Source organism: Ischnura elegans, chromosome 10 (assembly GCF_921293095.1).
Source record: "Ischnura elegans chromosome 10, ioIscEleg1.1, whole genome shotgun sequence".
NCBI classification, from domain to species: Eukaryota; Metazoa; Arthropoda; class Insecta; order Odonata; family Coenagrionidae; genus Ischnura; species Ischnura elegans.
Window position 1 is genome coordinate 90165712 of NC_060255.1, and position 13556 is coordinate 90179267.

General features: G+C 37.8%; 1 protein-coding gene across 1 annotated transcript in view; it reads left to right on the plus strand.

The window, feature by feature from the left end:
• The first annotated feature begins 474 nt into the window (after nucleotides 1-474).
• LOC124166478 (recombination repair protein 1-like) overlaps nucleotides 475-13556 on the plus strand; it is a 32654-nt gene continuing 19572 nt past the window's right edge. Inside the window, exon 1 of the mRNA XM_046544008.1 lies at nucleotides 475-506. Coding sequence (XP_046399964.1) covers nucleotides 475-506 — 32 coding nt within the window. The remainder of the gene's footprint in view (nucleotides 507-13556) is intronic.

A 13556-nucleotide genomic window follows, 5' to 3' on the forward strand; every position in this document is an offset into this window, starting at 1 on the left:
ACCTACTTTATGCCCACAATTTTGTCGAATGACGAAATCTAAACTCTAAAAATTATTTACCCGAGTGTTCACGTTGCAGTACTCGTACTGATTTGATTGGATTTAAAAATATGCAAATTTATTTTTCATTCAAATTCCACGCCAAGAAATTGAATACTAGTTGGAAACGGGTGGGGAAAAATCTAAATAAAAGAGAAAAACTGAATATGCAGATTAAATACAATCACGTCGTGTCCAAATTTGCCAAAAAAGAAAAAAGGGAGGTAGGAGAAAAAGATAAGCAGGCGATACACTTTTTCCAATGCGCCTCAGCCCCGTTTTTTCAACTTGCATCGGCGACGCATATGGTACATTCATATGCATGTGATACGGCAATGTGCACATTCAGACTCTCGCACCCTAGCACATACACAAGGGCCCAGGAAGGGAAGCGGCAAGGGGGAGGGAATAATATAGGAGGAGGGTTTGGAAGGGATGGATGGTTATACATGTGTGAAAGGAGCAAGGTGAGCGCAGACGTATGACGAACCCTTTCGCCATATTCACAATCATAACACCCATCGTGAAAAGGGCAGTCGTTCTGCTCGCGAAACGGGGTCAGGTCGCAAAATATTGCAAGCTCCTTTGTGTCGCATAAGGGTCGGGAGGGTTGGATTAAAAGGAAAAAAAATAATGTAAAAGGGGAATATAAAGAGAGAATGGGTAAAACTGCGCGAGGAAATCTTTCGAAAACCCATGTAGTAACTCTGATTATCATGACGCTTTGCCGCTTCCACGGACGCCTAGCTTTTCTGAGACCGTTAATGTCTTTTATTTATCCACGTCGGGAGTAGATGCCATCGTCACCCGGTAGATAGGAGGCACGCATGGTTTGCCTGTGACCGATAGCTAGATTACGAGCGCTGCGAAGAGGTGAAATAAAAAAACTAGCGGAATCTAGAGCGTCTTTTTTTAAATTACCTGTTAGTTTTTTCGAACTCCTCGTCCCATAATCATCAATGGTATAACCCATTTTCCAACACATCTTTGCATTGAGTTGAAGGAGTTTGCTTGGCATAGCGATTAAAAAATGCAATTAATTTCAAAACTTTGTGATAGATATTAAAACCATAGTAAAAGAAAGATTTTTGTGCGTTCATCTGCAGTGACCCGTCTGATTCAAAATGGTACTTCCTCGATATTGATAAAAAATAACTATATCTTGAATTTTTTATTCGCTTAGATATCTCTCGTAATATTAGACGTGTTCTATTTCTATCAATTTAAGTATTTTACACTAAAATTAATATTTCATCTCTTTCTCCCTCGCTGAACGTGTGCGAATGTTGAAGGCTCTAATGCATATTAAAATTTTTTGTTAAATGTTTATTAGGAACTTCATGCCTGTCCATCATTCGTATATTATGTGATAGGTGATTAAGAGAAAATTATTTTTGTAATAATTTTAAAAATATATAGATAGTAACATACTGTAATGTATTCACCGCTTCACCTTCGTCCGCAGTTTTAAAGGGGTTGCGCTATGACATTAGCATCATTAATTTGCGAATCACTCAAAATTGCAGTTCGATGAGGTAATTAAGAATTATTTGATGATGGCAAGAACACATTTTTATTGCAAGCATTGATCAATTTATATAAATTTCCGGTGAAAAGTACAATTGGAGCGTATATACAACGCTCATTTTCACTGCGTAGTATGTTTCACCTCGAGGAACTATCGAGGTCAATGAGTGGATCGTAAAAACACCCATCAAAGCAAAGTACCTATATATTTCCCAATATTCACGAATGTAAGTCACTCTAGCTAATTTTATAATCGTTGTAAAAATGACGATTAATATTTTATGGGTGAACTTTCCTCACAAAATAGCAAGAGCTACTGATAGCCGAGATGACAAACACATTAAATGATTTATGAGTAAAAAAATGGAGTCATTTTTAAATGTAATAGAAATACGATAATATTGCAGGCTTTAGCAGTAATTATTTATGCTCGCTCACCGCCAGAGGAGATGGGCTTGCACTACTGCAGAGGAGAAGTATGGTATGGTATTCAGAGGAGGCGAGCGACTGTTGAGGTCATTTGTGCCATGAAGGAAGGGTGGAGAGAAACCCGGCGTCGGCATTAGCCTGCTGTTGACGAAAGGCGCCAAGGGCACCACGGCTGAACGTCCCATCCGACGGACAGAGTGTTGCGCTTGAAATTTTCTCCACACAGCATTCAAGCAGGGATCGGGCAGTCTCTGAAAATTCTCAACCCCCGCCGGGATTTGAATCCGAGCCCGCCGGGTGGGACGCTAACTCTCTAGCCACCACACATACCCGATCCCCTAAAGAGGAAAAATTATACGGCATGACGCGACTGTATGTACTGTGGTAGTTCTCCGACCCACGAACTATTCGTTAAACCTTAAGCTGTGGGAAAATACATGTACGTTTGCATCAAAAGCAACGGAACGAACGTACCTACTGTTCTCACAGCACCATCAGAGTATCACCGCCTAAACTTTTCCTTTCTTTAAAGGGTTTTTTTGGTAGCCTTTCCATCTAACCTAAACTAGTGTCTCCCCACGCACATCACCGTCATGAGATGTGAACCTTTCTTTCATTTATCATCTGACAGTAAGCGCTCTAACAGCCACCCTTGAATTGCGTAAATACTCTCGGATTTCATCGGGGCTTGGTAGTTAATCAAAAATAAAATCACGAAAAACTCATAATAAAACATGCTTATGGAGCTACGGCAACATTATAGAGATGTGTTTAAGGCTCAGTGTTGCGTAATCCCAACATGTTAGTAAATTATAAGTTTAGGCTAAATCTCATAAATACTTTAATTTTACTTACATACATGAAAGATTTTTATTCCACCGGAAGATAACACCAAATGTATTGAAACCGATCGCGAAGCAAAATTAAAGATTTTATAGAAAATTTGCATTAACCTCTTATTTACTATTATGCCCACAATATAAATTGATACTGTGGCTAGAATTTTCACTAATCCTCCACATTAAGCCATGACCTTCACAACGAAACCTTGGCCAAATGGCTGAAAGGTAATCGCAAACATGGGCGGATCTAGGATTTCTTTCTGGGAGGGGCACAAGCACGGCCGTATCCAGGATTTTGTTCTGGGGGGGGCACAAGGATACTTCGTTATACAAAACGAACGAAATGAGAATGGGACCGTATTAAAAATCTAGCATACTTTTAAGGGTCTGGGGGGGCACGTGGCCCGCCCCCCCCCCCCCCTGGATCCGCCTATGATCGCAAGGGTGTTCTAATTTCTATGGAAGAGGGTCTAGCCTTTTTTGAATATATCCGCGGAGGAAGAATTACGCTATAACTACCAAAGCTGAAGGGTTAAAAACGCCAAACTTATGATTAAGCGTAAAGCAAGCACCTAAAAATTATGTTCATTTACAGGAGGAGATCGGGTTGCAATGGCTAGAGTTGTCAGCTTCCCACCCCGTGGATCCGGGTTAGCGGATATTTTTCAGAGACCGACCCGATTCCTGCTGGACTGATTTGATGAGAGCACTTTCAACACTCAGTCCGTCGTATGAGCCGTTAAGCCGTGATACCCTTGGTACCTTGCATAAAGAACAGGCTAATGCCGATGCTGGGTTTTTCTCCACCATCCCTTCCCTATCCTTTCTTATTGGCGCAAATTGCCTCACCTGTCGATCTATTCCAACAATTATCATACCATTAATCACACATAAACTATTTACGTGAACAAGCGGTGCGTCACTAAAATTACGTGAAGCGATCGACCTATTTAAACCGGGGAGGAATGGGGAAAAAGTGAAGAAAACTCCAAATCTCTGCGAGGACCGCACGAAAGTTTGGTGACACGGTAAAAAACCACTTCCTGGATCACCTGTGGGATGGATTTAAAAATACCATTGACCCGGAAAAAATATCCCTAATCCACCGTCGGGCCCTTAGTCAGGTTTGCTGTCGCAGTTTCCCCAGAGAATCGATTTGCCCCAATTCTTCCGTTCGGGAAAGTTAAATATATATTTATACCTACCTGATCACATCGAATTATTGAATCGACTAGCGTAAATATCTTCCGGGTTGAAAAGAAAGGGGGGAATCATAACAAAACATGTCTTGGGGAGTGGGGGAGTCGTTGAAAATGTCAGTCATTGGGTCAGTCATCCACGTAATTTTCGAACACAAAATGGAGTCGCACCTCTGGTTTTCCGATTACGAGTCCGTTTAACCTGGATTTCGACACCAGGCATTCGCCCTATCTCGCGAGCCGGACCCACTCCGTGCCCCCGGAGATGAGATAAGGGCTCTGGACACGCCTGCTTCCTACTCCTCAAAACGTTCTAGTGCACGGAACGAGAGGGTGGGACGTGTAGGAGGAGGTGGAGGGGGAAGGTGACGCGATGAGGGAAAGGTTACTGCGGTAACGGGGGCAAAGAGCCTTTAACACTAGAATGCCGGGAAATTGGCATACCCCAAGAATGCCGGGAGGGTGTCATTTTGACACCCATGTTCTCATAGCCGTGTTATGTTGCAGATTATTTGTTTCTTAGTCGCTAGTGTTAAAGCGTCATCTACATTGTAATATTTGTTTTTTGTTCGTTAGCATTAAAAAAATAATGTTTTTTTAAGTAAGTCCACTTAAGTAAGAAAAAACATTTTTTTAAATCTGTTATCTTGGACTGCGGCATCTTTTTTTGCATCTGGTTTTCGTCTTCGAGTGTGGAAATTTGCTTTTAACGGTGAAAATTTCTAAACAATAAAATATGTTACGACTATTTAACTACGAAATTGTGTATAAGAAAACACGAATACTAGAAGAAGGCAGCAAATAGTTGCCGTCGCGGTAAAATTTGGCTAGTTTCAAGAATAATCATTCGCAAATAGATCGGAATATACCTACCTCACGAGGTAATAAATTTTCGAAAAACTGATAAACAGCTGATAAGTATTTATTTAAATTATGTAAAACATAAGCAATCATTAAGGAAATGTACTATTCTAAATATTAATTTGGCTAGTAATAATCAAACTGCATCCCACGAAGCACCTAAACCGAACGAATTAATGATAAAATATACTGGGTGTCAAAATGACACCCTCCGGCATCCAAGGTAAATTTGATTTTTTAGGCCGGAAAAGAGAGAGGAGGGTACCCCTAACACTGTCGTCTTATTAATCCCTAAAAATGATTAAAAGTCACGAAATATTTTATTCTACAACACTCTATAAAGGCCAGCTTTGAAAAAAATGTTCGCGTAGGGTGTCAAAATGAAGTGTGTTGAGACTGCTCAGACGGAATCCATTTCGCACATGCTCTACCGCGCAATGGATAAAAAGACACACGTATTTGCGATCGCTTCCCGTTCGTTGAGCACCGAATTTCAGTCGCCAGGATCGCGAAAAGTAGGTCAAAAACCTAAAAATCTATTTTAATCGACAGTCCTTCCATTATATTTACCTTATTTTAAAAAGAAATGTCCAGTGCACGTTTCCGCAGCCAAATTATATGCACACAGGGGCGCAGCCAAGAATTAAGGCTAGGGGGGGTTTTAGGCGCAACTAATACTTTGGGGTGTGGGGGTATTGCATACCCGCCAGGGTAAGCAGGAGTTGCGAGGGCCCTCCTCCAGAAAATTTTTAAGAATAATGGTACAAAATGGCGAGTTTTATGGCTTTCTGAGGGGTATTTGATTATTTTTTAACACTATTCTATTCCAATTAAGTAAAATGGATTAAACTTAAAAATTTCTGTGAGCTCTGGGGGGGGGGGGGGGGTTTATCCCCCAAACCCCCCCCCCTCGCTGCGCCACTGTATACACAATCCACTTCTTGAACAATAATTTCCTAACATTATATGATAGTACAACTTTAAATCATTTGGAGCGCTGCCGCGAAATACCTAGAAGATAATTATTAACGAAAATTATAAGCAGTAATCCAAAATAATTGTTGTTGAACATTGGATATTAAGTTAACTATTACGTATGCATCATAAGATTCCTACATAAAGTGTAAGAGTTTATCTAAATACCGTAAAATACCTAGAAGATAATTATCAACGAAAATTATAAGTAGTAATCCAAAATAATTGTTGCTGAACATTGGATATTAGGTTATTAGATAAACTCTTACACTTTCTGTAGGAATCTTATGACGCATACATTAAGAGAGCTACATTTCATATAATCGAGGTAAATTCACGATAGGGTACAAAAATAGCCCTGCGAGACGCAGCGTTATCATTACCTCATTAATGTACTCACGATGTAGTCTGTACGGCTAAAATTTATTTGCGGAATCACAATTTATTTGCGGATGCTGGCGGACCCTTGAGCTACCCTACGTCAATTGCGCCGGCCGTTTCGCTCGAATCGACCGTATTCCGGATTTAATCTATGCTGAACCCAATGTAAAAAAATCATGAAAAAGCGCCAAAACAAATCACACATTCTCCAGTGGCACATAGAAAATCCGTACAAAGTTCCAGAAGTTCTGTGTCTAACATATATCAGATAACACATAAATACGAATGATTATTTCGATGTTTATTCATTGAAACCGCGGAAATTCCATAGGCTAAAATGGAAGCATTCTTTCACGCATTTCATACTGTAGCCTCGCTGTCATGAATTTTAATTTTGTAATGCTCTCATAAACATGAAAGAACAAATTTTGCAAAATATTCTAAGATATATTTTTTTAGGAGTCGAAAATTCATGTCCTGAAACTAGAGTATAATTGTTAGTTTTAGCCCTTCTTTCCTCAATATTAATACTGAAATGAATATTGGACCATAATAACGCCACAGATATATCCATTTCACCATAGGCTGATTTAGGGGGGACACGTGCCCCCCTCCAGGCGCTTAATTAATAATTAATAGACGAGATTTTTAATAAAAATATTAACGAATTTTATATTTAATACAAAAGTTGTAAATATTTACTTATTAATAACTTTTCTATTGAAACCAGGAGTATATTTCCAAGAGTAATTGTTGCATGAAGTGTTTAATCCCAAATATGAAAACTCCGTTAACCTGCCAGATTGTGGTGCACCCCCAGAAAAAAATTGTGTATCCGCCCTTATTTTCCACGTAAATAACTGACTAATAGAGTAGTTTCCTTCATCAAAGAAAACGAAAGGCATTGATTGCGATTCGTTATCCGCCATTAGTGTATTCGTATTATACGAAATATTTGGTTTTAGAAATCCCAGTTTAGACGAATGAAAATGGTCAATTCAATGGTCAAGCTATACGAATAGTCAGGAGTTTTACATCGTCTGAGATTTTCAATGCATGCATGAGCCACAGAGCTCAGGGAAATATCTCTTAATAACCACCTATTAAAATTGCCTATGGTCGGAAAGTTTCCATCGTTTGATAGGGTATTAATAATCCTTATGTAAGCCAAGAGCTACCTGCTAGCTGGGTACTCTGATACCTGCTAGCAGCCTGCATCTTAGCGGCGCTCATAGTCTCGCATCAATGTGGCTCACACGGCGGCAGCCGGAACCAGAATGACGTCACACGGGCTTTTCCCAGCATTCATACTTAGCCGTCGCGTTTTCGCGCGCTTGAAAATTTTCACTTTTCATTTAGTTGCGAAAAAATGATATGATTTAAAAATCTAAAAGTGTGAAATACGTACTCCTGAAGTAATAATCTTTCGATTTAGGCAATACAAACATAAAAGGAAACAACCCTATTCAAGTTTCCTGGTACCATAGCTAACCAATGAAGTGGAGATACCTGTAAAACCGCTCACACAAAGGTCATTTTGAGCATTCTCAACCCGACGAGACCGCACTTCCTGTGTCATTAAGCACAGATATGCCGAAAAAACGCACTTAGTGCTCTGTAGAGCATATCGAATATGTAAAAATAAATATCTTTAGGTTCCGTGAAACCCGTTCATTTCTTAGGCCCTGCAGTAGCGGATAAAATCGTAATCTAAGACGCAACTTTTCTTTAATATAGCTTATGCTGTAAGTCACTCTATTGATAAATGCCATATGTTCCTGCTTAATTTACGTGAAAGTACTGAATTTCTTATCAAACACTTCTGGCGTGTTAAATAGCCGTAACGAAATCAAAAGTCCTAAGACACACAAGTATGCCGCAAGCCTATCGGAAGGAAGGCTACATCCGCGATTTAAGTCTCGTTGCAGTTGAACGACTTATCCGATCGTAACACTGCGGTGAAAATCTTTATCATAAAATTATGACCTTTTTGTGTTTTATGTTTTTATTATGTCTTTTCAACATACTATGATGAAACATTACAGTTGGAAGAGATACAATCAGCAAGAAATCTCAGTTAATTTGCATTTTTCTTTTAGATGTTTAAGGTTTCGTAAAAATTTGACAATAACCAGAGCAAGACTATGTTTAAATAGTTAATAAGAAAACAAAACTGCATTAAAACCTCATTTACTACAACTTGACGCGGTGAAACCCTAAATTTGAGATATTGATAAAGAGCGTCTGCTAGTTCACAGCAACTTTCAATCCAGTCGTGAGAACCATAGGAAGCCCTCTGAAATCGATTGATACTCGGATTTAACTGTGACTGATGGGGTAGTTCACTTACTGATCTTGGTTATGATGCACCAAGTTAAGTTGTTGATGAGGTTAAATCCAGAGTTTGGGAAAGTGAAGTGTTATAATTAATTCATACTCTGCTATTGGTAAAAATGTTCCATTACCTAATTTTAAGTTTAAGAGTTAAGTTACTTTATAAGCATTTATTTTCAAAAATGATTAGCAATATTTCCTCTGCATGTATACACACATACGTATGTGATGGTAATAACTGGCATGTAGCAGGCTATCAACGAAATAAATTTCTGTCCCTAGGAACTAACTTCAGCTCGCCTAGCAACAAATGCAAGAAAGCTATAAGAAAATACAATGACATAATTCGCCATCTGAGGTCATATTTCATGTGACATCATGCATGATTTCGTGGTTTCATTAGTTGTTAAAAGAAACTCACAAAAATGTTTTAATTTCTTATTTTGATAACGAAATGCCGACGATACATTCTGTTTTTTACCAGTATGCGCAAAAGGCGCTTGCTCAAATCGATTGCAAAGCAGTGATTTGTTCAAGAAAATGTATCGATTAGGGGTAAAATGTTCTTACAAGGTTCTCTTAACTGATGTATTTTGTACTAAGACATGACATTTGAAACTACGCTTGAGGGTATTTTCAAATGGTAGAGAACACTTGTTACATCAATGCTTGAAGGCGATAATTTGTGGATATTACGAATATGGTAAATGAAACAAATTTTGTACATTCCAAAAAAAATAATTGTATGTTTCCCAATCGATTTCGACGATAATGTGCAGTTATCAAATGCACATTACATTGTTATTATCATTATTATTACTCGTCGGGGAGTTGGCTCAATCTTGAACATGACGCCAAGCAATGCTACATATTCCCGTCAAAATCGATCGGGTAATACGTTAAGTGGTGTGCCATGTACAAAGTTTGTTCCATTTACCATGATAAAGTTAACTTTATTTCGAGTTTCCTAAAAAATCGATCGATGCTCATTTATTCTAACTCGGCGAAGACCGCAGGATTAAGTGGATATAAATGTGTAGTTCAATGCATTTAAGTACAGCAATGCTTTATTTATTCGCAAAGCAATACCTCCCAGATCTACCGCCTGGCTTATATGTACGAAATCGTACTTGTAAGCCACCATAATTGTTGGTATTGTTATCGTACTAGTGTACAATGAAGTGGATTTTTAATTTTATTCCAGCTTCCAATAACGTTTAACACATTTATTAATGGCGTCAACAGATCTTAACAGTTAAGACGAGAGCATGATTTTATTGGGTACAAAATTCCTGATTTTATGGCCAACTTAACGATCAAGCATCTCGAATACAAGCAACACAGCATACAATGGATCGATCAACGGAATTAAAATAAGAAGTGCCCGAAACTATGTCTGCATCATTCAATCATATTCATGGCCATTAGGTCATCTCACAAAATGAACATGACGAGGACACTCATGCCCATATGTGATTAAAAGACCACTCAGGGGGGCTGTGAAACCACAACCAAAATATTGTTAACATGACATCAAGTCCCCGCAGATACCGATGTCACTATGAGGCTGTCGTGTGGGAGTTACAGCATCTATCTTCGAAAAGGAGAGTTAATTTTGAGGACTGGGAAAATATGTCTAAGAGAAAACTGTGACTGCGATATCAGAAGGGTGACGGATAAAACATTGGGGATTGAGGACTACCGGACTGCGATGGCAAAAAAGACATCCAACCTTTTCTTTCCATGTGTTTTCAGCAACAAGGCGAACGCTCTTTGGGTGGCCGGCAAGTTAGCGCAGTGGATCACGCACGGCCGCACTTCGAGAAGGCAGAAAGACCAATCGCCGGGGCCTGGGCCCTCGACAGAGGGGTACGGGAGAACTCCCTCCATTTTGGGCTAAAGCACTCTATCGTAGGCCCTGTTAAAAAATAAATAAAACTTTAAATAATTAATCAAACCTCATGCATTTTGCATGGCGGAAAGAAAGATGTATTTTTAACCAGTGGCTTTTGAGACGATGATCACTTATAAAGGAGTAAATCTCACTTCTCAGAGTAAATCATGACCAAAATATCACAGTCAAATTTACGAGCCAATGGCTTGTTGCTCAGCTGAATGATATTTTTTCAACATTTCAACGCTGATGTCACTTCTAGACTGAAACATTGCCAGTTTTTTTTAGGTCACCATCGGGCAATATGAGGTTCACATTACTATTTGCTATGAGCTGTCTTAACTAATTAACTCGTGAAACACATTACAGAGTGAGTGTATTTCTCAAATTTATTTCCTTATGCACACATAAAAATACGAATGTCTGCTATCCATTTGCTCATATCGATTTGAACCTTTGTATCGTATGTGAGGAAAGGTTGCGAAAACCTGGTCTTAGAGTGTTTCAAAAGAAGAACGCGGGAAAATAAAAAAAACCACCGTATAAAATATTATCTTTCGTAAATGCTTTAGTTTAGCAGCCAATTCAAAACCACGGAAATTCCTCGACCTCAAACCAAAACTTTATTCTTAAATATCGTAAAGTAAATTCTACTTACACCCTATTCATTTTTTATGATTAAAATTTTCATTTCCCCATCCAAAAGTAATAAAACCAAAAGTTGAAAGGGAAAATATAATGGTGAAGCAAATACGATTTCTTTCCATTAGCTCGTCATATAATAACTTCAGCAGTTATTATTTAATTCCATACACAAAATTTAGCATTACATGAAATAAATATCATGCTTAAAGCTCCTAATGACTATATTTTCTGTGTTGTTTGATAAATATAAAATTTAAGTGCAATAAAATATATTAGAAAAGAGTAATAAGATAAAGATAAAGATATTTATTTCACTGCCCCAAAATATTACAACATATGCATACATTAACAGTGAAATTAGACACCCCTTAAGATAAGTCTTGATTAGGGGTTGCCATTACATACAAATAAGGCAATGCTCGGCAGTACATTTTATAATAACCTTTAAACAAAAGTGGCTCTTCTATGAGTCCTTCATAGTAACATTTGTCCATGTGCATGTATACAATCTTGAAAACATACAAAATACGATTAGAATACAGTAATAGGAAAATTAACATGAAATTAATTTTGTAACAAAGTAAGTTTAAGAAATTAAACGAACAGATTATTTAATTGTCTCAAATAAAAATTCAATATTTTTATGACTAAACAACCAGTCTCTCAGTTTTTTTTACAAATTCAGATTCGCTATTACAACCTTGTAATTTTTGCCAAAGATTTACATACAATTTGGGTGCTAAATAATTAAAGAAATTTTTATAAGCTTCAATTTTTTGTTTAGGAATACAAGTAATTTCGCGGAATCTTAAAGTTTTTGTGCAGGGACAAGGTTTATTTTTATGTCCTCCACGATTGTAAAAAATTCTTAATGTTTTACATACAAACAAATGTCTAACTGAGAGGATAAGATGTATATTATTGAGGCTTTGGCCTATTTTGCGAACAACATTGAACGCTAGAATAAAATTTACAGAATTTCCATCTTTCTGTTGGAAATGGCCCGGGATTTATGGGTAGAAGTTTGATTTCTTCTTCGAGCCACATAAATTTTAATAAATAGGAGTGAATCTCGGCTGCTTCATGATAAGCGTACACAATGTCGTCCTGAGGACCACTGCCTTAAAAATACATCTCTCTGTCCGCGAATGTATGTGCGTCTTCGAAGCGCATAAACATTTAAATAAATATTCTTAAATAATTTTAAATAAATAAGTTAAAACTGAAACTAGATTAATTTCACAACGAACACAATCGTAAAATACAGGGTGTTTCGAAATATATCTCAGCAATCCATACACGTTGACTGTTACTTATGAACATAAAAACCGAGGAAGTAAAACTATCAGGGCGGATGAAGTCGTAACCTACGAATACAAGCGGGTATAAATTTCCATAATTTTGCGCAAATAGTGCGGTCAATCATTTCATGCGTTCGGAAAAATTAATGTCCATTGTTTTTGAGCATATTTGGTGCTATGCATTTTCTCTCTATCACCAGCAAGCGTAATGAAATCGGTAAGTACACTTTTCTGCCGCTAGCTTCGCTCCGTATCGGACTTACCAGGATTGGTACCCATACTTCTAAGTTGGTACACGTCCAACAGCCAACAGGTTTGCGGTCAAGGTAAGTGGCCACCTCAACACCAATACTCTCAATTATCGATCGCAGGATGTAACTTTAATTTAGCAATGGAGTCGGTGACTCTCACGGTCACATAAGCGACTTTAAACTTTTAGGTACTGATTTCTAAGTGATATTTCAGTCATATCACTTGGAAAACTACACTCAGAAATATTTTATCTAACCACTCGTACCGTTAAGTTATGTTTCACGTGTTTTTTTCAACGATCCCCACCAATTTGATCTAAAAGAAGGAAAAAAATAGATAAAGAAAAACCAACCGAGGAAGTTGCCGAAGGATTTCTTCAAGTAATATCCTTATGTTGCGAGGAATTTCATCAATACCGGAATATAATACAAAAAGTAGGATATTTTGTTTGCAGAGCCTTGGCTTTTAGAGGTCAAATTCATCGGCAGATCTTGCTTAGCTACGTAGAACTGAAAGGACTATGCTTCATCGTTGCGTCAGAACCAACCTCTTCCATTCACAACGATTTCCTGGTTGAGTTAATATGTCTCAGACAGATTTATTGGATTCATTCGAATTCTATAGACCTACTTATCTTCCACTATCGCAGTATAAAAATATAAATTTCGAAGTGAGACGTAAGTGTTTTAGGGGACAATGGTCTACTACCTTACGCAATAACTACACGAATATAGAATTCACTTTAGTAATTAAATAGAAGCGAACTCAAAGTTTATAAAGTTATTCATAAGATAAGATCGTAATTAAATTCTTAAGATCTCAAATATTTTCCGCTTTTTTTCTGAGATTCGTGGATTTCAATGAGAAATTAAAATTA